Source organism: Poecile atricapillus, chromosome 4 (genome assembly GCF_030490865.1).
Source record: "Poecile atricapillus isolate bPoeAtr1 chromosome 4, bPoeAtr1.hap1, whole genome shotgun sequence".
NCBI classification, from domain to species: Eukaryota; Metazoa; Chordata; class Aves; order Passeriformes; family Paridae; genus Poecile; species Poecile atricapillus.
The window spans coordinates 8459110-8482696 of NC_081252.1; the positions used below are offsets into that span (position 1 = coordinate 8459110).

Sequence of the window (23587 nt, forward strand, 5' to 3'; positions counted from 1 at the left end):
AGGGGACAGTAACAACAGAAGAGAATTTATAGCACCTCTTAAAGTGATTTAACAGCTGGAAAAAAAGGAGAAACAACTAACAATATAGGACTAGTCTGTTCCCAATGAACTACCAAGAAGTATTGCACGAACTACTGATTACTTGTACAGTTTGGGGTACAAAAGCTACAACTTTATCTAGGACCCACAGTTAATATGCTCAAGACCCACACAGAAGAGTAGAAATTTAAACAGTTTTTAATTTTACTTATTTAGAAAGCAATTCTGTGTGCCCATTTGCATATGAAGACTACAAAGTTACATGTCACCATTCCTATTTCCCAGTAGATGCAGAATTTTCTTGGTTTGGCCTCAAGGCTGTGCTGATCTCTGTGAGCTGTAACAGCTCCTAGTTAAATACAAGTTATATAAAAATGGTTATCAGCTAATGAAGGACAGCCTCTAAAAAAGCTCACATTGACTGGACTTTACTGGATATTGAAGTTTCACTAACAGTGAAGCCTTTACAGAACTGTTTGCTCAGTAAACAACACTAATTTATATCTATAAATAACCATGGGTTAAATGAAGAGGTTAGTACAGCTATTATTTCAACATAAAAGAAATGAAACATGAAAAATTAGAAGGTAAGGGAGTTCTAATTAGAATTTGTAAGTTAATGACTTGAATCTTTGCCTCTTATTTTGATAGGTATAAAATACTTTGGTTGGCAGAGCCTGATCTCCACACAAACAGCAATTAATTACTTTTCACCACAGGAGTCACAGAAAATCCTCAGGGAACCATAAAAACTCATCCTTGGGTGGGACTTACCCTGGTGTGGGTGCGAATGTGCATCTTCAAGCCATCGTTCTTGCTGAAAGCTTTGTCACAGTAAGGACACTGGTAAGGACGCTCACCTGAGAACAAGAGAAGCATCAGAACCCAGAAATGTGCCCTCAGAGGATGAAGGCCTTGCAGCACAGCTCTTTATCAAACTGAACTGCTTTTCTCTTCACAGAACAGATTTAAACTTTAGAAAAATTACAAATAATCCTGCCTGAGCGGGATGCAGTGCTGGATCAAAATATTCCTCTTTGCTGACTGATTTTGCACTACAATGTATGAATACACACAGACAGCCCTGGGGAAAATAAAACCAAAAAGAAAACACCTAATGCCCTTGCTCAAACCACATTCTACAGTGATTTACACATGGTCACTTTTATGGTTAGGCATTAACTGCTCCCAAATATTTCTTCTATTTCACATCTGGTCATTATTAGAGGCCTCTGGGTGTCAGAATCCCAAAGGAATATAAAATCCACTCTTTTATTATGCTGTATCTATGTTAGAAGCTGGTTAATCAAAAGTTTCTGCAATATTTGTGCTCCAATTTATGACTGGAATAGAAGCAGAACAATCTTAGCATCTCCCTTGCAGCACCCCATATCTGAAAGGTATTTGTTTAATGCTCCATTAAACTGGTGTCATTTGGCATCGATTTTCCCAAACTCACATTAGTGTAATGTGGATACTGAGCTGTTCAGAGACAAACAGTAAAGAGCTTCTGAGCACCCTCATTTGGAAGAAATGTATTTTTATTTTTAACTCTTCAGGCAATGTACTGGAATCTGAGTCTACTGCCTCCTGTTCCTGTATACAACACTTTAAAAGAAAAGATCAGGTTGTTTTCCATTGCAAAATACAGTTGGAAAAATTAAGATGATAGAAAATTTTCTGTTAACAAAGTGGATTTTGCTCTACACAACCATAATACTGAAGGTGTCTTTTCAAATAAAGGTTTGTCACAAGCAAAGCTTGTTTTATAAAGTCAATGCACAGCTTTCTGCTCACGAAGGTATTTCTGCATGTGTAGATTTAACACAGACCAAATGCCAAGCACTTATTAACACTCATACTCAATCTTCTAAAATAGCCGAGTAAGATTAACTATATTTTACAGTTTAAAAAAAAAAACCCAAACCAGACGATTTCATTGATATCACCAACATATCAACTGAGAGTCACTGCTGGATGTGAAATCTCCATATCCACAGGCTGTGGAGAGATTCAAGGGCACTGGAAGAGCTTGGCCTCCCTCCCCTATTCTGTAGACAGATTATTTTGCTCTTCTCTGTCTTTTACTTCTTTATAGGTAACTGTGAATGGCAGAAGACTGGCCAGCAAGGCACTTGTAAACACAAATATTTTTCTCTCTTGTGTTCTGTCATCTCTCAGAAAGCACAACTGTGTGAATTGGGGGGTTGGGGTTTTTTTTAGGAATGATGACAACAATCTCTGTATTAGAGCTATGTTTTCACTGAGCAGTTTGATATATGATCCTCTTTCTCCTGACCTTCGATGCCTTTAATTCATGCCTCCGAAATTCAAACACTCCAACAGTTGTCAGTACTCAAATATTTAATTAATTCAGCTGACATTTTTATGTCTGGGGTCTTTTGAATGGAGAATTTAAAGCTTTCAGCAGTTTGTAAGCAGATGAGTGATGACAGTTAGGGGTTGTACCCTCCTTCCTCTCTCCCCCACCCTCATGTCTCTTTAAAGAGAAAGACCTTTGCCTTCAAAGGATGGGTTTGAGTTTGTCTGAAACAGATTAACAGTGTCCCTCTGAAATCAACCACAGACACCGTGGTGCTTGATGAGGAAGGCCTTAGGAGCTTTCAGCAGATGCCAGTAGAGGGCAACAATGACTCCACATCAACGTGTCACACCTGGAAAAGTCAGGCTTGGAGCTGCCGTTATAAACTGTTCACCGCCAAAAATCTTCACTGCTTCAAAAATCAAGTTTACTACCTAACACAGACTGCCAGCTCTGACTTGACATTCTAACTAGAAGCCATCTTGTTTCTCTAAATTATATAAATTTCTCATGCACTTGCATCAATAACTGCCAGTAAAACGACTTGGAAGATGTTTCTAAGGAATATTACTGTTGCTTTTATTTTCTGTTATTTTCCTTTGGAGCCTGCATGCTTAGAATTTATTTGTCTTGGTGCTTACACAAGCATCTAACCCATGCATACACATCTTTTAAACTTGTAACTTATTTTCTACCTCAAAAAGTTTCAGGATTTTACAAAATTAACAATAGGCCACTTAAAATAAATCCATTCTAGCAACAACCAAGTCTCTTAGTATAAATTTCTTACTAATTTCTCTCTGGAAAGGGGCTCTATTATCTGTCTCAGAAGTGAATAAACTGCCCTCTGACAATGCATCATTTTTGCTATTTACCGTCTCAGGAGCCCAAGTAACTTAACAGATTAAATAACTGATCTTGTGGACACCTGATCAGGCAAGATTATTACAACTCTACATATTACCTTCTCTATCTCTGGTAAAAATTAACTTCCTTCCTTGCTTCTGAGCCAGCCTAGGCAAACATTATTCATCATTATTCATGCTGCAAGTCAGTTTCTCATCAGAATGATTCCAGATTCCTCAAGTAGACTGTTGGGAAGCAGGTGTTCCCCAAGAGAAGTCTTACACACTCTGTCCCACTCTAAGTCCTGTAAGATGGACAGGAACAGTTCAACTTTCTCTTATCCTGTGATAAGAAAATGGAATAAGATGGCAATGAAAGCAAAGACAGATTTCAAAGAAGGAATGCTAAAAATATTCCTCCCACATGTGGAGGTTTGCTGCAGTGCAACATTTCATAGAAAACTATTTCCAGTGTCCACAAAGGAGAGGGGGTTGTGCTTACACAAAGTTTAGAATTGTCACTGAGATAATTGGACAAACTGGACAAACTGAAGAACAAGTACCATGCGATAAAAGCTCCTGGGAAAGTGACATTATCCATCAGGGCTTTCACATCCACCTGCAGCCAGACAAGGACTACTGAAACTCCATTATAAATATTATTGCAGTAATAAACTTCAGGTTGTGCCCAAGAAATTGTGGAGATTTCCAGATGCAAAACTCCTCTGATCAGAAAATGAACAGATCCTCAACAAGGAGATTAGGAGCAAAAGTTATTAAGACAAGCAAATTAAATACCTTGCGAGTCATGAAGCTCTATTTGTCTTGTTTTCACAGGGAGTTACTAAGAATCAAAATGAAAGAAAGTGACTTCCCCTACGATAAACTACAATTCCTTCTTGGATTTGCTGCAAGAAGAACATTTTTGAGATGGTGTCAATTTGTGGGAGCACCATACTGAGAGGGAGTGCACTTTAGGTAAAGTCAATGCCAGTTAACAACTATGCCATTTGCACTCTGTGTTTTTAATTAAACACTTTTTTTATATGTAGCTAAATATATATAATACAGAAATGCTTTTATGTTTGAGTGTTATTAAAATCTGCTTTCTAAACAAAACTATTGCATTCATTAAAACAACAGAACAGTCAAGCAAGGCAAATGTAACAAATGTTAGGTTCCCCCCCGAGTTACAGCTGACTGTCATGTCCCTGCTGTTCCAGAACAAACTGCTCAACACATTAATGGCACTTCTGTACAAATAACCTCAAATAAATAATCCTGGGATAAATTGCAGTGGATTTAGCATAATTCAAAGTCTAGACATTCTACTTCCAGATTCTGTATGAACAAAAAACCAAAGCTTTTAACATAATAAAAATAAATTTAACCTTAATACAAGGATTATGCAAAACAATTCCATGATTGAAAAACATATGGGATTTTGATCTGAAACCATGTCATGACAAAATTGACATCTTTTTTTTATCCCCCTCCATCTCTAGCTTGAGATCACAATACCTAGTGGACCTTAATGTAGCTTAAGAAGTTAAATACCAGATTCTCCCATTCCAGTTTGACTCAGGACAGTTTCCCATCAGACATCTGCAATCAGAGGTGTTCTAATGCAGGATTTACACTGAGTTTAGCACACAGAGCTAAAAAAAAAAAAAAAGGAGAACTCCCAAACTCAGATACAAAACAATTAAGAAGTAAATCCATATATACATTAGTTTTTGAAGATTTCAAGATTTCAGTGGCTACAGCTAGACATTTAATAAGGACTTTGAGACAGTTAATCAAACTAGTCATATGCATTGCTACTTTCACACTGTTATTCTGTGTTCCCTGTAGTCAGCTGAGCCACAAAAATAAAAACAAACAAACAAACAAACAAAAGCTGCTTCTCAAGTTAGGTAGAAACTTGAGAGAAGCACCAATGTTAGTGATTACTTCAAAACAATGACCTCAAACCAGATTAAGCAAATACATACTTTATAGGTGAGAAATGCATTCTCATCCAAGGAAAAAAACGAAAAAGGAAACATCCAAATGAGAAACAGTCCTAATCTGAAGAGACTGCAACAAAAGTGACTGAAGAACCCAGCAAACCAAAGAAACAATTTCACTGCTCTTTCAAACCATATCCAGGCATTACTTCCATTTCATCTGTGAAATTTGCAGTCCTGTTTACTGTCCCTGTTCCCCTGCAGATTGCTTAGTCACCCAAATACAATTCTCAGGTATTGATGGTAGCCTTCAAGTAGGATTCCTTGGCTTGCTGTCATAACTGGAACTCAACTTACTCAGTTAAGGAACGAAGAATTTGAATTATGCAGTGTAATTATCAAGGTGGGGTTTTTTAATATACTTTTTAATATGTCTCTGATTGGTTGGGGTATTCAGCATCAATGGTTTTGGTCAACACTCACAAACATCAGAAAAAGGCCTACAACAAACTGCACTGAACATCAGACCACTGTGCAGCTTCAAGGAAGCTTCCTCTCTTCAGTTTTCCTTATAAAAATGAACAAATATAATTACAGAAACGTCATCCCTCAGACTGTTACACGGACCATTTCCCATGTCCTAGATATAGCTCCCTTTCAGATGGTAAACTACTAATTCTTGGGATTAAAAGATTGTTTCTTAAATAAAAATTATTATCTTTTTCTGTATAAATACATATATGTGCATTATTTCAAAATATCAGCTTTCAGAACAGCTACAGCAAACTATAATAATTTTAAAATCCTAACTCAAGCTTGGGGTAGGGAAGAGGGTTAGAAGGGAGCCTCCACCATCGCCCAACTGCGGCGGAATGAGCACAGTTCACCTGGGGAAGGAATTTGGAGGCCATCTGGATCACACATTTAACACTCCTAACCAGATGATCCACAGGGCAGCCCAGAACGGGAATTTCAAGGGGGCTTTTTTAGTCAGAGATAATCTGGGGTGATGACAGCATTCAACAGCAAGTAAGGATGGGCAAAAGGTTAACGGATGTAACAACATTATAATAATCTGTGACATCTGCTTTAGAACACTGCTCAGAGAGGGCACCTGACAGCTTCACACATTTATCCTCAGCTGCTCTTGCCCTTAAACTGTGTTCCCATTCAATTAAAAACTTTGTGTCCTTAACTGAACATTATTCAGTTAATGCACTATGCAAATATGTACACACAAACACAAATAAACCTAAAATACACAGATCTGAATTTCTCCCATGTGGAAAGGGACTTTATTAGGAATCAAAATAAAATTAAACAGGAACTCAATGAACCCAATGATTCCAACAGAACTTCAATTAGAAAATACCAGGAAAGCAATTACTGAGTAAAGACTAAAAATTCACAAGTCAAGAAAATATTCAGTAAATTTCACCACTTTGGTGTTGCAGGCCTGTGAGAAAACCAACACCTCTAAAATAATGAACTTCCTCTTGTGTAGAGGTGGCATTTTTCTACATCCTGAGTAGCATCTTCAAAAGTATTTAATACCCTGCATCTCTCAGGCATTTCTGTAATTCTGACCAGGGATTTCAGGGAGGGAAAAGAACGGAGGAGTAATCAAGAAGCTTGGCCAACTACAGCAGTGAGCTGATTTCTTTATGACATCTGGACTAGTCTTAATCCAGACTAGACAATAAAAAGTGATCTGGCCTGTGCAAAATCCTGGCCTGCCTCCTTTTCAGCCACTAAACACTCAAAATTTAGCACTTGAGAAGGTACAGAAGTCCCCACACAGGAACAGCTCTCTCATGCCAAGAGCTAAGTAACTTTGTGATCTGAAAGATAAAATACTTGAGGACAACAGCTGAGACAAGACCCAGAAACACCAAAAGTACAGGTAATTTTATACTCATAGTGGGCCAGGTAAAAGGAAGGGGTAACTCTGGCTGCTCTGAGAACAGCCCTGTGCTCTGAGAAACTCTCCTCAGGTACGGGGCAATTAGAGACATTTCTTACTGCATTTTAACCAATATTCAAATCTGGCAGACTCTGAAGACAAGAGATTAAATGCCTCTGTTTTTTCAGGTGGTTAGTTTCCTCACTGATGATGAATAATTCTAAGTTTATGTATTTGTGAATGCTTTCTAACCAAGCTCCAACACTCATTGTCCAGGCACCAGGGAGAACTAGAACTGGTTCCATGTAAATCAACTACGTGCATTTCCCATCCACTAAAAATAGTCACATAGTTAATAAGAAAAAACCTCAAATCCTATTCTTTCAAAATAAGAGAAAACCAGAAGGCTTGAAATATGTATTTATTTTTTTTTCCTATTACTTATCTTTTTCTAAGTATTTCACCATGCTTTAGTTTTTGAGGTATAGAAGTGGTATTTTCACAGCTGAGATGGTTTGTTTTCTGCAAAGTTTAGGGTTTAATTCAAAGAACTCAGATTATTTCTAGCTAAGACCAAAACAATGTTTGCCCTATCTGTCCCATCAAAATTATCATGATAGAATTAAGACATTGGCTATTTGCCACTAAATGAATCATAAAGACTACAAAAATCCTACAAAATAAGAAGACTATCTGAATCCATGCAGTAAAGCATGAACTACCATTATTACTTACAGGTTCTCATCAGTTTTCCAGCGATATCGAGATTTTAAGTAATTTTAAGTAATAAATAAAAAATACACAACTTTAAAGAACAAACCATTCCATTTACATTCCTGGCAGCTACCAGTGGAATTAAACAATCTGATTTCTCTATGAATGGAAAATGTAACATCTATTATTTCAGTGAACCCAATGGTCAACTAAGTCTTTTAAAGAACATGCATTAATCAATCAGAAACTCATTTGATCTTAAGATGTCTCATTCAAATAATCTACCCCTCAGAAGAACATTTCCTCATTCATGGGTACAGACAACAAGAAGCTGACAGCTGCATGAAACTTTACAGGTATTTTTAAAGATTTAGCTGTTGTCTGGAGACGAACAAGACAATGATGTATAAACTGAAAGGTTTAGAAATGCAGAATCCTTACCTTTGAGGCCTTCTGCATGCTCCTTTTTAAACTGGGTAGATAAAAGAGGGATCATTTATAAGTTATTAATAGAAAAAAACCTATCTGTAGACATTTGCAAGCTGTTCACTGACTAGATACAGATACATTCTTTCACATTCTTCATTGGCATATGAGGAAGTTCCCTCAAGCTTGCCTTTTATCTTTTTTCCCATGTAAGAAAATATAAATTACTTGTAAGGTAATTAAGCAGAAGATCTGTTGGAAAGAAGATCCTGGCTGTACATTATTATGTACAATGAACAAACAGTTGCTTGTTTAGCTATTAAACCTTTATGGTTTAATATTTATTTAATTATATTATGGTGATATCCTTTACAACATAATAAATTAAAGTTATCCTGTACCTGAACTCATTACTTCCTTCAACTACTTTGAAGCCTTCTGTGTTCAGAGATGACTGAACTACTGTTAAAAACCAAAGATCTTTGTTATTAAATCTCCATCACTAATGTTTTGCTTGCCCAAGAATTTTGTCTTAGAAGTGCAAAATTTGAACTCAGACATTTATATAGTTGTGACTTAAGTAGGATTGTAAATATGCTTAAAAGCTTAGTTCAGTTGTAGAAATGGGACTACAATGCCAAAATTAGGTGCATAACATCAGGCTCTCAGTGCAGGAGGCATTTCAAGAAGGCAATCAGCACCTCAAGTTATATATTTTTGAAAGCTTATAAAGCAATCTCTTCTTATATAAACTGAAAAGGTAAGATTAACCATGTTAGCACAAAGGATATACAAAAGTCTGTGGTCCAAATGCTTGTTGCTGTTTTAATGTAATCTCTTGGTATTATCTTTTACTCATGCACATGGAAATTCGTTTGCCAAGAACCTTCTCAACTCCTGCTTAAAAAACAAAGCTGCTTTTTGCACCTAGCAGAGCATGTGAGATGTAAGAATGACACAATCAGTCCTGGCTTTCAGATGACACAGAATTGAAAAATGCATCTTTTCAGAGAACATATAGGACAAATTTCAAATTATAGTTATCTTACTGGCTTATTATCAGGACTTGGACTAACTGTGATGGTAAAAGCAAAATAAAGTTGTATTTTAACCTATATTTGCACGTAATTTTCTGGAAGACATCTGTGGTCATTAGCTGTTCCTCATCAGTCTTTAAGCAACAGCAGGGAAAGGACTGTAGAAAGGACAGAATTACAGTTAAATCCCTTAATTCTCCTAACTCTAAAAGACATTTACCTACAAATATAAACAACTTCAGAACAATTTTACTATTGCACAACTTGATGCGCTACATCCCAAGGATGGAAGGGATTAGGACACAACTAATTAAGAAGGCAACAGTATAAATAGCAGAGAGATAAAATGTTTATACCCAGATCACACAGGCACACACAAATCCACACACACACCCCACAGCAATTAACACCTTGAAATAGATGTGCATAAGGCAACTGAGAAGCTACAGCCAGAAACTGCTAACACTGAAAGCTGCCTAAAACTTCAGGGAAGCAATTAACCTCCCAGCCCCCGGGTTTCAAGCCCATGGAGCAGACCATAGGATTTCTTTTACAATTTATGAACAAGCCAAGGAATTTATATCACAGTCAAAGGATTCTTTTGCTGAATTAACCCCAGCTCCCTGTGACCCTAAGAAGTCATAAACCAACAGGATACAGGAGAGGGAGAATGTGCTCTAGTGTTTCAGCTGACCTGCAGAGCGCTGTCTGTGTCATGCCAAGGCTGAAACCCAGATGATGAATTACAGAGCAACACTCCAGGTTCAGAGGCAAACATCACCCCCTTCCCTCTGCACATGCAGACATGTTCACTCACCCCAAACCAGCTCAGTTGCTGCAAAAGGCCAAGTACTGTTTGGGCTCATTTACAGAGTCTTACTCTAACACAGAAGAGGGAAGAAAATTGCTTATCCAGGAAGCATGCATGTCTGTGTGGAACAACATTTAAGAACCCATGCTGCATATTAAATAAAAGACAAAAACCCCACTGAGCTTCTCTTTTTGTATACAGATTATTATTATTATTATTATATCAAAAATACAATTCCAAAGCAGAACCAGAGAGGTACCCTAGAACCCCAGCTCTAGTAAAGAATAACTTTATAAATATAAGGAGGACAAAAAGTGATGCACAGCTCTCTTTAAAATAACCTCTACCTGAATTTATTTTGTAAATACAGAACAAAACCTCTCACATAAAGTAGATAATAAAAGTCTAGCTGACCACAAGGAGAAAATGGGATAATGCAAATGTCAGGACACAGACCTCAAACCTCATCACCAGTAATCACTAAGACAAGAGGTCTTTGCAATATTTACATTTATGATGGACTGCTTAGTTGCACCAAAAGCTCAAGGCTTACTCAGAAGGATGAATCACCTCCTGAAAACAGACAGTGGCTGCTTGTTTCACTTCTAGCTCAGAATGAAAAGTGATACTTTGAAGTCTGACCAAAGAGAAAAAGGATGGCTCAGTTTTGAAATGATCCATTCAAACCCAAAGAATTTAACAGATACCAATACCATGAAGTGTTAATCACTGCAACATTTAGAAACTGAACACTCATCTCTGAATAAAGTACATTTGTGGCTCCACTATTTGATGAACTGAAAATTTCTTACTGCTCAGAAATTCCCTGAAAAGTTGTCAAGGATTTTCACATTGTAGGGTGAGTAAGTGTGCTCAGCTTTTGTTTTACCCTGTTTACAGATGACCTGGAATTCCTCCAGCAGCTCCCCTTTTGTTCCTTGGGAATGATGCAAGCTATTCCTCAGAAACCCATGTTTCCTCAGCCCCACTGAACATTGGACAACCATTTCTTCTCATTATCATTGTGCTTATGACCAAGAACAACATGGCTGAAGGTTCAGGTACAGCACCAAACAAAACCATTTCTCCAGAATTGCAACATGCATCCAACTACAGCCTTTTCTCACTCAACCTTACATTAGCCATTTTGCCATGTAATAAAAATATTCTTTCTAAACCTAAAGTCACAACTTAGCAGCAACTTCCCCCTACTTTTCATTAGGATAATCAAAAATTAGCCAGGAACTTTAACAGAGTGACAAAAATAACCATGAAAATCAATTTTGGTTAATTCTCATAGTAAAGGATGCAAACCACCAAAAATGTAACTTTTGACACTGTACTAGCGGCAAGACTGGAAGAGGAAAGGATCAGAGTTTATTTATCACAGGTCATTATAACTGAATTTAGCAATGCATTTTTCCTGAATTTGTAACTGTAAAATGACTGCTTCTAGCTTCTCAGGTAAAAAAGAGGCCTTGAAAGTTTCCCTCTTGCAGCATTACTGATTCATAAATTGTTTCCACAGTCCATATTGCTGTAATTCCAACCTATCTCATCTCCTGGCAAAGCAGTTTCTCCCCCTGCATTTAATTTACAAAGGTACTAGAAATCTTCAGTGCCTTTTTGCTTCAAGTAAGTTCAAAATGTCACAGCCTCCTGTAAGAGAGGTTGCAAATTTTGCAGGGCTCTATATTCAAGGTTAGAGGTCCCTTGTGTGTGGTTTCACAAAACTCACGTTAGCCCAACTCCTAAATTTAGGAAAGCCTGCTTGAGAGAGCTGAAATCTAACTGGTAGCAGCACACATGTGAAAAGCATTTTTACTTGGACATCTTCAGAGCATTTTCCCAAGAGCCATCTGCACTATGAGCTTGAAAAACTGGGGCTTTCTGCTCCATGCAAACTGATAGGTAACACCAGCAGCACACAGAAATTACTGTCATCTCCTTGCAAGGCAAACTTGGTTATGCAGAGGGAAGAAAATGTCATGCCAAAGTCAAATCTACACCATTTTATGCTGGAAACAAATTACCACAAAGAAACCTCTTTCAGCTGCCTGATGCCACTTATTTGAACCAAAGTGTAAACTTGCAAAATGAAACCTTGACAACAACAGCTTTTACATATTAAGCAGGGAAAATGTCTGACAAAGATGCTGTGTTAAGCCTATCTGTAAATTTGACTGTTTGTAGATAGATAAATTGTGGACATAGAGATACCTTGCTACAGATTTAGAAAGTCTTCTCTGTTCGTTATAATAAATACCTGTATGGCTTCGAATATGAACTCTCAGTGTTCCATTGCTTGCAAACTTCTGTCCACAATAGGGGCAAATCTTCTCTTTTTCTCCTGTGTGAGTCTACATGGTGTGGAGAAAGACAAGAATGACTGCTCAGCACTAAATAAAAAAGTGAAACATGGAATATTTAACTGTATTGAGATTGACTGATGCCTCGTTATGTATTTTACCATCACAGAGGCAAAGAATCTAATTAGCTGAGAATTGATCACTAAAAGAACATTGTAACTATCACCTGCACTAAATAATTGAGTTTGTCTTTTGAAATCAAGCTTTTAGGGCTAGAGGGTCTCACTGATATAAGAATAATTACTTCAAAGTAGGAAAAAACCCCATATTACAAACTCTCCCATTGAACCTGTGTGGTCAACAAGATCACCCTGAAATCAATTACACACAAGGTCACCATCATTTTTCACACTGTACTTTCAACACCCAATTCTGAACTGAAGATTTATCAGTCTATTGAATTACTTTTCTTTATAACTGTGGTACTCTTCTCCTTACAACTGTGCCTGTTCTTTTAGTGAAGACTTTCTGATGACTTAATTTAAAAGTGTTAATTTCAATGAGATAGGAAATATAACACATTCAATTATATGTGCAGCTGACTATTTGGGTTTTTGAGCTAGCACGTGACCCTCTTCAGATAGAGAAATTAATTCCTATTTTGATGAAAGTCACTGAAATGACACAAAATTCTTCATTACATCATTAAGAAACCTATCTCACAAAACAGTACATTTTATGCTGCAGCTGAAGCAAGAGTAAATGAGATCTCATTTCAGCACTGGATGGACTCACGCTGTTTTCATTCCCTGACATTAAAGGCATGAATGCTCAACTCCTCTTGACTAGGATACAGTTATTTGGAAATCATTTGTCTCTCTAGCAGCAACCTTGGGATATACCAGACAGACAGCTACAAATTCATTCCAAACACCCAAATGCCAAAAGGATTTCTGGGAGCAGTACAGTAGAACTACAAGGCTCACAAACACAGCCAGTCCTAGACTGACAGGAGCACAAAGCAAAAGCAATTCCAATTTTACACATACGTATGAAGCACATACTTACATATGGCAAGCAATTATGCATGACGTTTTTAAACAAATTCTCACAATGTGAATGAAGTGGCAACACCTAAACTTCCTTTTCTCAGCTGATTTCTTCTTATTCAATTATCAATATTCAATTATCTTCTTTGCATTTCTTCCCTGTAACATCAATCTTACCTCAGTCCAACCTAGTGAGGAAGCCTCCTCCTAAAGTTTACTATGGAGGCTAGCTTTGGAGCAAGCTGCGGGCCCCATGGCCTGCCAGGCCTGCCTGAGAGCTAACCTGGGAATTTCATGGGAGGATTCCAAACAATCCTCAAAGACAGAAAACAGCCTGCAGGTGCTGTTTGTCTGTTCCCGTGTTTTCCTTGCAGGAGAAAGTCAGGGGGTGGTGAACCCCACTGACCAATGATGGTAATGTAGCACTATACTAACCAATAAGAGTTTCCTTTCTGTACTTTCCACGAACTAGTCTATATAACATGGCTGTAGCAATAAACTAGAGATTCTCTCCTGTTCTGACTCCTTTGAGAGTCCGTGTCGTTCTTTCCTGCCGTTCCCAATTAGAACGACAGTTTACCCCAATTCCATTGCAGAGTTTGGTGGAAAGGAGGGTGATAAGAGCAGTGCAGACAGACCCATCCTGCCTGCTACAGCACCTACACTGAATTTATACATGAGCACCAGCTGTAGATTCTGCTGGGCACCAATAACCCCACTACTGCAATCAGCACTTTAGGGTAAGGACAATCACAGCTTTCTACCAAAAAGCCAGAAAGGCAGAGGCAGCTGGGGATTCTACATTGATTCACAACCTTAAGGACACACAAGAAATGATCAGTTGACTCTACTCACTTTCTTATGGCTCTTCAGGACTGAGGGTGTCACAAAAGCTTTGTCACACAGGTCACACTTGTATTTCTTATGGCCATCGTGTACAACTTGAATATGAACATTTAATGTGTCCTTTCTTTTGAAAGTGGCATCACAGTGATCACACTTGAAGGTCCTCTCGCCTAACAAAGAGAAAAACAGGTCATGTGAGCTTCCATCCTCTTCAAGAAACAAGTCAAAGTGTATGTTTTTAGAGAAACCATCAGGAAAACCGACAATCCTGTACACTGAATTACACATTTTGGAAATTCTGTAAATGTTTGTTCATTAGAATACTGAAATTACTGAACAGGTTTTTAACATTTTCCCCCATCATTTTTAATGTTGTGAAAAAATGTATGACATCCAATGCTTTAAAAAATTGCAGAAGTTTTGAAAGATAACTGTAAAAGAACAAATGGAACATTACCAATCCAATAATTCTTCTAACAGAAACACTGTTATGCAGAATTATAAAAGGAAAGATTTGTGGTTTTCTTAGTTATGCCAGTGTGAATATTCCCCAAAACAAAACACTGTCTTCTAAGCTACAGGGATTTTAGACCATAAGCATTTTCTAAAACCTAAACTGTTGATATTCAAAGGGTTGAATGATAGTCTAGGGCTCTGCAAGTATTAAAGACAGAGAAAATTCCACCAAAAATAAATCTCAACACTGTCAACTAAAAATGAAGGACAGAATGCCAAGAAAAGTTACTCATGAGGGAAAATGGCCACAGCATTTCTCTGAGCAGCTCCAGTTCTGTGCCAGAGGCAGCAAACATGAGCCTGGGCTGGCACAGGAGAGACAATCTCAGTGTCAAGCTCTAAACCAGATTACCTACAAAAGCTGAGCAAGTCACCAACTTATCCCTGTTTCCATTTATACTTTCTTGAAATGGAAGTAACACTATCACACTTAATGCAGAAATAAATTTCTTGCCATCAGACCTCAACTCATTGCTGGATTTTCTGCAGCATATTTGAATTTGCATTTAAGTGTATCTGAAGGCAAGGTTTCAATTTGGCTCTGCATTTTTTAACTCCCTGGGTACAGAGGTGAATCTTAGTACCAGCTTAACACAGCAAGTTGCATACTGGAGCAAGGTGCCCCATGTTTGTGTTTCTCAGTCACATATGAGAATGGAGAAATCTGTTTTTCCTCTGACTTCGCACTTACTGTTGTGGATTAACAGATGTCTTTGTAGAGAGAAGGGGGTTCGGAACAAGGCTTTGCATTCCTCACACTGGAACGGTCTCTCTTCAGAATGGGTCTGTGGATGAAAGACGTGTCAGAAGAAAGGCTCCTGGAAATCCATCAGTTGTCACTGCAGTAACTACAGTTAATTTTCCAGACTCAGGAGGGGATTTCACAATTGGAAGCATCAGGGGATGAAGAATTAAAATAAACATTCTGCCATTACTCAGGATCCTGAAAGCCAGCACAGCAACTACTCAGGAACTGTGCCTTCCCCATCCTCACAAGTGTCACATGAGGTGTGCACATAAACAGAAACAAAACCACAGAATAACCAGAGGGAAAAAACTACAAGCTCAGCTGCATTGCTTTAGCTGCTTCAGCTGCACTAACACTGGCCTGGAATACTTATTAATATTAATAAATCCCTTAAAGTTGAATGCACACAAACCCCTTTCCTTTTGGTGAAGTTTTACGATAAAACCAATCTGATTTTCAAGACAGCACCTAAAATTTGGTGAAGAAAATTCCTCAAATCATGAGACTACTTTTATATATAACTTTTTTTATTTAAAAAATTCCAACAAAAAAACACCAAAAAAAAAAAAACAACAACAACAACAACAAAGCCATGGAAGCAACAGTACCAAGATTTTTGTTGGCTCTAGAAAAATTCATTGTAGCTGAAAAACAGCCTCAAAGCTATGAATAAAATGAAAGGCTAAGCTTGGATGAATCTCCCAGACCGCAGAGTTGTTGAAGTAAATTTCTTTTTGAAGCTTGGGAAACATCCAACTTTATTTTACTTCTACAAATTCCAAAGCACTTTCCCTGTTTCCTAGTGTTTTTAACAGCTGTCCCACTGTAGATAATAAGTTATACTGATTAATTTACTATCTGCCCAATTTCCTACAATTTCAGCAAAGGAAAGCAGGTTTTTAAAGTATCAGCATCCAAATACTTTATTAGCTCACAAGGACCTTATTACAAGCTGGAGTGCCCAGAGGAAAAGGGGATGGACAGTAAGTGTTTTGTAGTATGCAGGAAAGTAGGTAAATGAGTTAATTTGGCATACTAAGGGCAAATATTAGCATAGTACATATTTATATAATCTATTTCTGCTGTCCAGAATCCACACAACTGTTATTCTATTCCTTCAACTGTGGGAATAAAGGGGGCTGTGGGGAGACAGTGTAATTCTTGAGAGGCTGGCTGAGGGCCTTGAACCCAGTTTGATTTTAACACCAATGTCCTCTCACATACACACAGCACCAAAAACTGAGTGTCCTGCAATGGTATGAGGAGGCCTCAGGTTCAAAATCAATTCCCTGACCTCAGCCTAAGTCACTGAAAGCAAAAAAAGGCTGCTGGAAGACCATCACAGGTGTGGAATAAATCTCACGTTCCTTGAAATCTGCTGCGTGTTCCAGTCCAGACTCTACAGGTTCCCATCACAGCTGGCACCCTGCTCAGCCCCCCCTGGCAGTGAGGCCAAGGATTGACAGGACATGAAGAGACTGAACTGCCTTCTCACCTCAACAGGGGGTTCCTCCAGAACAGGGTTGGGACACATGGACGAGACACTGTGGGGAAGCTCGCAGTGCTGCTGCCTGTGCTGTACCTGTTCTGTGGATAAATAGAAGGGTTCAGTCTCCAGAGCTGTCAATCTGGCACCTTTCACGAGCGCAAAAATTCATGCTGCTTATTTAAAAAATGCCCTGGTTTGGAACACTCACCACGTGGGTGACAAGTTCTGAAGAGCACAGTGACTCATACAGAACTCCTTCTTAGCACCTCCTTTATACTCTCCTCATCTTTTGATCAAAACACACAGACTCATCTGCACATCTTAACTTCCCTACAAAGAAAATCACCTAACTAGGCATACCCACATGCAAGGGCACACAGATCATCCCAGCAACTGAGGATGTGCTCTCCTGGAGCATTTCATGGCAGCCCTTCCTACCACAGCATCTGTGGAGGCTTAAGTCCAGCCCAAGGCTACTTATTCCCAACAGATAAACTGATGGAATACAGTTGTTTCAAATCATTATGCTCCCCAGGACCAAACAACCCGGGATTAGCCATAAACCCTTTAAAATCCTGCGTCTGATGACCTATTTCTGTTGACTGTCATATCCTCATATTTTGTTCTCTGAACTCATCCTCTGTACATAGCAACAAAGGAGCAGATGGAGCAAAAACATCTCTTGTACAGAGGTAATCTGCATTATGAGGCTCAGAACATGCACCCTCATCCAGCCTAACCTGCATGAAAGGTGACTACTTTTATCTGTAGCACAATCCCTTTTTTGCCTCTTCATTTCAGGTTCTGCTCTCTTGCCTTGTCACAGAAATGGAACTTTATTCATATGTTCATTTAAGTCACAGCCTGAGCTCTCACACAGGACATCTGAGCTGGTTCCATATCCCAGAACTCCTCCAGCCTCCAAGCGAGGGGCAAAGCCAGCTTGCACCTGCTCCTATGCAGAGCAGCACAGCACCTGCTGGCAGGAGCAGCAGAACACAGAGGTACCGCAGTTCCTGCCTCAGATGTGCAGCTCTAAGAGTGTAACAAGTGATAAGTTAAGGGTCACATCCCAGTGCTCCACTGAACAGAGCAGATAGGCTCTTGGCAACTCCACTGTACCTCCCAGTGAAATCCTGTGAAATGTGAGGAACTACTCCCCTTCTGCACTTTTGAAATGACCCAACAGACACCCACAGATGTTTAAAAACACATGTTGTGGGAGCCATTTTTATTGTGAGACTTCCAGCATGAAATCAGGTTAGAAGAAACCCCCACAGGAATTACAGAAACAACAGAACCAGTTTGTATCTGAAACACAAATTAAGAATTCAGAGGCACAAAATGTATCTGTACTCTCTTGATATATAAAAAGGCTGTAAACCTTCTGTAAAATCCAAAGGTTTTTTAAGCATGTTGCTATCAAACTTACAGGTGTATTTTCTGTTAAATGCTGTTGATTTAAGTGTTTTTAACTCCCATGCCCATCATTCCTACTGCAGGTATCTATCTATGCTCCTGCTACTAGCTCAGTAGCCTAATCCTGAAGCTCAGAAAAGCACCCTGAAACTATTTAGAATTCATTTCTCTTCCTCCAAAAGAAAAATAAACCTAGGAAGACATCTTACAGGAAACACACATCTAAAAACCATTAAAAACCCAAGCTGAAGAAATACATAGAAGTAAATTATCAAACACAATAAAGTTTTACATTTACACTGCTCCTGGATCAGCATTCCTGTGAACAAGCAAGAGAACTGCTGTCCGCTTTCTCTAGGAATAGCCTTCCCAAAATCATGGTACTCAAAACTATTTTGGCCTCCCAAACCACCACATCCTTGAGTTGTATGGTACAAGTGGCTTTTGTGCACACACATCCAGATTCCCCTCTGCTGTTTGCTACCTCTCCTCTCCTGTTGTTTCCTCAGTGGAAAGAGGTGTGTCTAAAAATGCAACTCAGGCCATCCATGTTGGTCTCCTGTCTCTCCTGCCCACCTCCTCACTCAGCAAGTGAATTTAGAGACCAACAAGTGGATGAGTGAACAGTCACAGCTGTTTGGGTAATCTTTATGCAAGCACAGGAACAAGTTTCTCTCAATATAGAGCAGAGTTGATTTACAGCCAGTACTAGGTGCAAACAGGTCCAGGAAAGCAGAATTCCAACATGCTTTAAGGAATTCAGTCAAAATTCCGTTCCCACTAAAGCTGTCTAAATTTTAATATTCTTCCCATTCAGTGAAGCTTCTAACCCTTGCTTCTGCTGGTGGTGCTGCTGCTTTAAATACAGAATTGGGGCAAAGTGTTTACTCCTTCATACTTAATCCTCAAGTCCACTTTCAACCCAAAGTCCCTACCAGTCGTCAATGGCAAGCTAACATCAGGAAACATGTAAAAAGTACTCATTTAAAATGTAGAGCTATCGTTCTAGATAATATTTTATCCATTTTTCTCAGAATATATCCAATCTGCAAGGTTCTGTCCCATTTTCTTCAAGTCTCAAGAACATCAAACATAATGTATGGGAGCTAATCTTGTCCTTCAGCAGGCTGCTGCATTCTTTCTTGCTTGAGACAGTCATCACCATTTCATCCTGTGAGAGGCATTATTATTGCTCTTACATGATTTATGGCTACAAGTGCAAGAGATGGTGCAAAGATCCTGTGCCAAATTCCCAGATGGAATATAACACGAGCCACACCGCGAAAAACTTGGAGGTATGGCTGTATCAGGGTTGGGGTTTTTTTTTCGTTTTTTTTTTCCCTTCCTACAGTCTTGTAATTCTGAAACAGCAGTCCTGGATAGAGCCTTGCTGTTAGAAATGTAAGCCCAGGTTAAAACTAATGACAGGCATTACAGAAATTAGGCCAAGCAGATTTGAGCTTAAATCACCACAGGCAGAACAGCCCTTTTTTGTGAGTCTATTTTTCAGGTAGCGTTTCTTCTGGTGTTGTTTTAATATGTGAACACTGCACTGAGTTCAAATTTAGTGCAGTTTGAAAGCATCTGCTGCTAAGTCCAACAATGACTGCAAGAGGACTACACATGGTTTTATTCAATTACACTATTAAAAAAAATGTATCTGAAGACATCTTTAAATCAGTAACATTAACTGGGTAACCTAGTACTTCAAAAAAAACCCCAAAAACCACAAAAAGAAAAGAAAGCAAAAAATAAAAACAAAACAAAAAAGTCAAAATGGGATTTATTTGATGCTTTTAACCAAGCAACTGTGCTTTACTTCTGCTTATTTAACTTTTTTGTTTACTAGAATTGATTCAGCCTTTTGAGATTTTGGATATAACAAAGAACACTACAACTACATTCTCCAATACTTTAATCCCATGTTTATAAGCATGGCAGAGCTTAACGATGAACCACTTAAAAGAAAAAAAAAGAAAAAAGAAAAAATCTGCAAATCTGAGGCTGGCAGACCTGTAAACAACAACAGCAGAGTGCTTTACCTTCTTGTGATTCTTGTAAACATTTCTGTGAGCAAATCCCTTTCCACAAAGCTTGCATTTATAAGGTTTATCTTCACTGTGTATTATTTTGTGTGCAGTCACTTGATCAAGTCGTTTGAAGGACTTATTGCAAACCTCGCAGGTGTAGGGGCGTTTTTCTGCAGAAAATGAGTGGGGGACATTTAATCTCCTGTTTATACAGGGGGAGAAGATGAAAGGCAGAGACAGTCATCTCCTCAGAGAGATTTCTGCAATTAAGTCAACCCAATTAAGATTAAACCAATTAGCAAGACACCTAATGCCCTTTATGTTAGACAGTTAAGTCACTTCACAAAAGATGAGCCATGGTGTATCTCAAGAAATTGGCACATTCTTTGCAATACTCATTGCTAAAACTAAACTCTGATTAATTAGCTTAAATCAAAAGAGAATGACTTCAAAGAGGAAAACTGTTGTTTCCAGATTACAAATGTGAAAGGGGCCATGACAGTTTAAATGTTTTAAAACTTAATTAACAATATACATATTAGCTTCCAAACCCAAAAGTTGCTATGCAAAAAGCCTTTATGCTTCAACTGGTGACTGCAACTTAACTGCACTAATGCTCATCCAAAAGTGTCAAAAGAAAGCCAGGAGCCTCTGAGATACAGATTATGTTACAAGAAATGAGCTTTTGCTGTGGACTGATACCAAGAAAATAGTTCAACTCTAAGCCTGTGCAGCTGTAAAAACCTGCATTTGTTTAAATGCTAATGCATTTGACAGAACAATGTTTGTGTTTCCATTGTGTTGCTTGATGTTTCTAAGCACTGGTGAGGGACACAGAAAATGCTGGATATTTGCAGTGACCAGAAATCCTGGCAGAGCCAACTCGTGCCATACTGCCAAACCTACAGATGGGACACTCCCTGCTCACAGTGGCCTAGTGCTGGCACAAAGGAACCTCTGTGGACAGGGTGGCCCATGAGCTGCCTCTCCTCTGACCAGAAGCTATGAGCCCACAAACACAGATAAACAGTGTAGCACTGATGACTGACACACAGCACACCCACCTCCCAGCCTCCTCTTCTCAGCATAAAACCTTAGGCACTGGCTTTTGACCTCCTCTCTAAGGTATGTAGCAGCCTTTCGCCCCACCCCAGCTCACTGACCTCCTCTACCCCAGCTAGCACCACAAAACAGCCTGACAAAGCAGCAGCAGGAAGAAGGCTACACCACTTCACTTGCAATTTTGGAAGGCTTGGAAAAAAGCTGGCTTAGACAGTTTCCTTGGAACCTGAGATTGGCTTGCCCAGCTCAGGACAACACAGATTTCATTGAGCCTTCCATAAGAAACAAATTCAGGTGAAACTCCACCTACATGAAATACATATGCACACACATACAGCTCTGTGTCATTTGTGTACATTACCTGAATGAGTTATCATATGGCGTTTCAGCTGGTTTGCCGAAATGAATTTCTTGTCACATTCTTGACACTCAAAGATCTCATGGACCTGCAAAATGTTTCGTGGTAATTAAATGTGTGTCTAAAACAAGACCATACCTATTACATAGACAGAAATTCTCTAACAGAATGTAGCTACTTATTTAGCCAGTAGCTATAATAAAACTCAAGAATATTCTGTGATTTCCCCTTTGCTCGTCTCTTGGTGAAAAACATCATCTCCCAAAATGTAAAAATTCATTACTGCCAAAAAAAACCATCATTACAGCTATACTGCAAGTTTGTATAACCTGTGTTTCTAACCAGCACATCCATTTAAAATATCATTATTAGGAAAGCATTAAAAAACCAAATGGAGACTAACTTGTCAGGACTTCTTCTAGTCAAGACACATGTAAGAATAACACAGAAATCACTTCATAGCTTCTGTCAGAATTTTAAAAAACAAGTACTATCACACTCTTGCAGGACTGTTTCTCTTAAAAGCTTTTAGAGGCCAGACAGAGGAGGGGCTGCATTGTCTCACACTACAAATGCAGTATTTTCAACATCACAGCACATGACAGCATTTAGGAGTAAATGCTGGAAAAATAGGAGGCAGTTGAGAGCAACTTTTGGCAAAGATTGCCCAGTAGAACAAAACATGGTTCAGTGTTAAACAAAAAGGTCAGAAATTAACCAAAAAGAGATGCTTGGAAATGGCAGGTAAAAAAAAAAAGGGGGTCAGGGGTTGGGAAGCAGAGAGGATTTTTAAGTGTGACTCTACTCACACCCATTTTGCCAGGAACAGAAAGAGCTTTGTCCAGCTCTACAAAGTTTAAAACGTTCAGAAAGACCCAAGGGTTCCTCATACTCTCAAACTCTGACCAAAGTAGGATCTACCTTGGTTTGGTCCCTTGGCAGACAGCACTGCAGCTGAATGGAATGTACAGGTTCAGTAAGAAATCTGCTGAAAAACCCAGAAAGGCGCAAGCACAAACCAGTCCTACCAGTGACATGCAAAACCTGCATTTCCAAAGTCAAAAAAGACTGACTGCCCTACACTCTAAGGTGTCCTTTATCTTCTTTGTCAAAAGAAGAATGAGCTGCTTTACCAGGAAAACACCTGCCTACAGTGAGTCAGAAGCTCAGCCCACATCTGTACAGCCAGGAAGACAGAGACAAGCACTGGAAGGGCAGCACTATCAACTCTGACTTGGAAAAGAAACCAGCAATCCCAGGATTTGTTTGAATGTTTCTTCCTTTTCCACTACAGAATAGTGGAGCATCAGTAGAGAGGCTTGGCAGCCTCTGCTACTCACATGTACCTGTTCACTTTGAGTTCCTGTGAACAATTCAAATCCAAAACATCAGATCCTTACACTGAAAGGAATCATTTAGCAGCAATCTGCATCAGTGAAGATTAACACTCACTTTCCTCCTCCTTATTATCATTGCTGACTGAATGAACTTTGCATTTCACTCAAACTTCAGAAATCAGTACCAGAACACAGTTACTCAGCTAAGGCACAAGCAGTGCACAAGACACACGAAGCTAAAAATGAGTTTCAATCTGCCATGAAAGCTACAGATGTGAATAACCATGCCTAGAGAAAGTGAACATGTATCAATCCCCTACAGCCACCCTCTTTACCTCCTTTCTCTGTGTTTGTCAGACTTTTCTCTTTCTGTTATT

General features: G+C 38.9%; 1 protein-coding gene across 1 annotated transcript in view; it reads right to left on the reverse strand.

Moving 5' to 3' along the window:
• PRDM5 (PR/SET domain 5) overlaps positions 1-23587 on the reverse strand; it is a 59299-nt gene that overhangs the window by 13899 nt on the left and 21813 nt on the right. The window contains exons 9-14 of the mRNA XM_058838218.1: positions 21877-21961; positions 20466-20623; positions 15459-15552; positions 14261-14421; positions 12314-12407; positions 814-899 (exon numbers count right to left, since the gene is read on the reverse strand). Coding sequence (XP_058694201.1) covers positions 814-899; positions 12314-12407; positions 14261-14421; positions 15459-15552; positions 20466-20623; positions 21877-21961 — 678 coding nt within the window. The remainder of the gene's footprint in view (positions 1-813; positions 900-12313; positions 12408-14260; positions 14422-15458; positions 15553-20465; positions 20624-21876; positions 21962-23587) is intronic.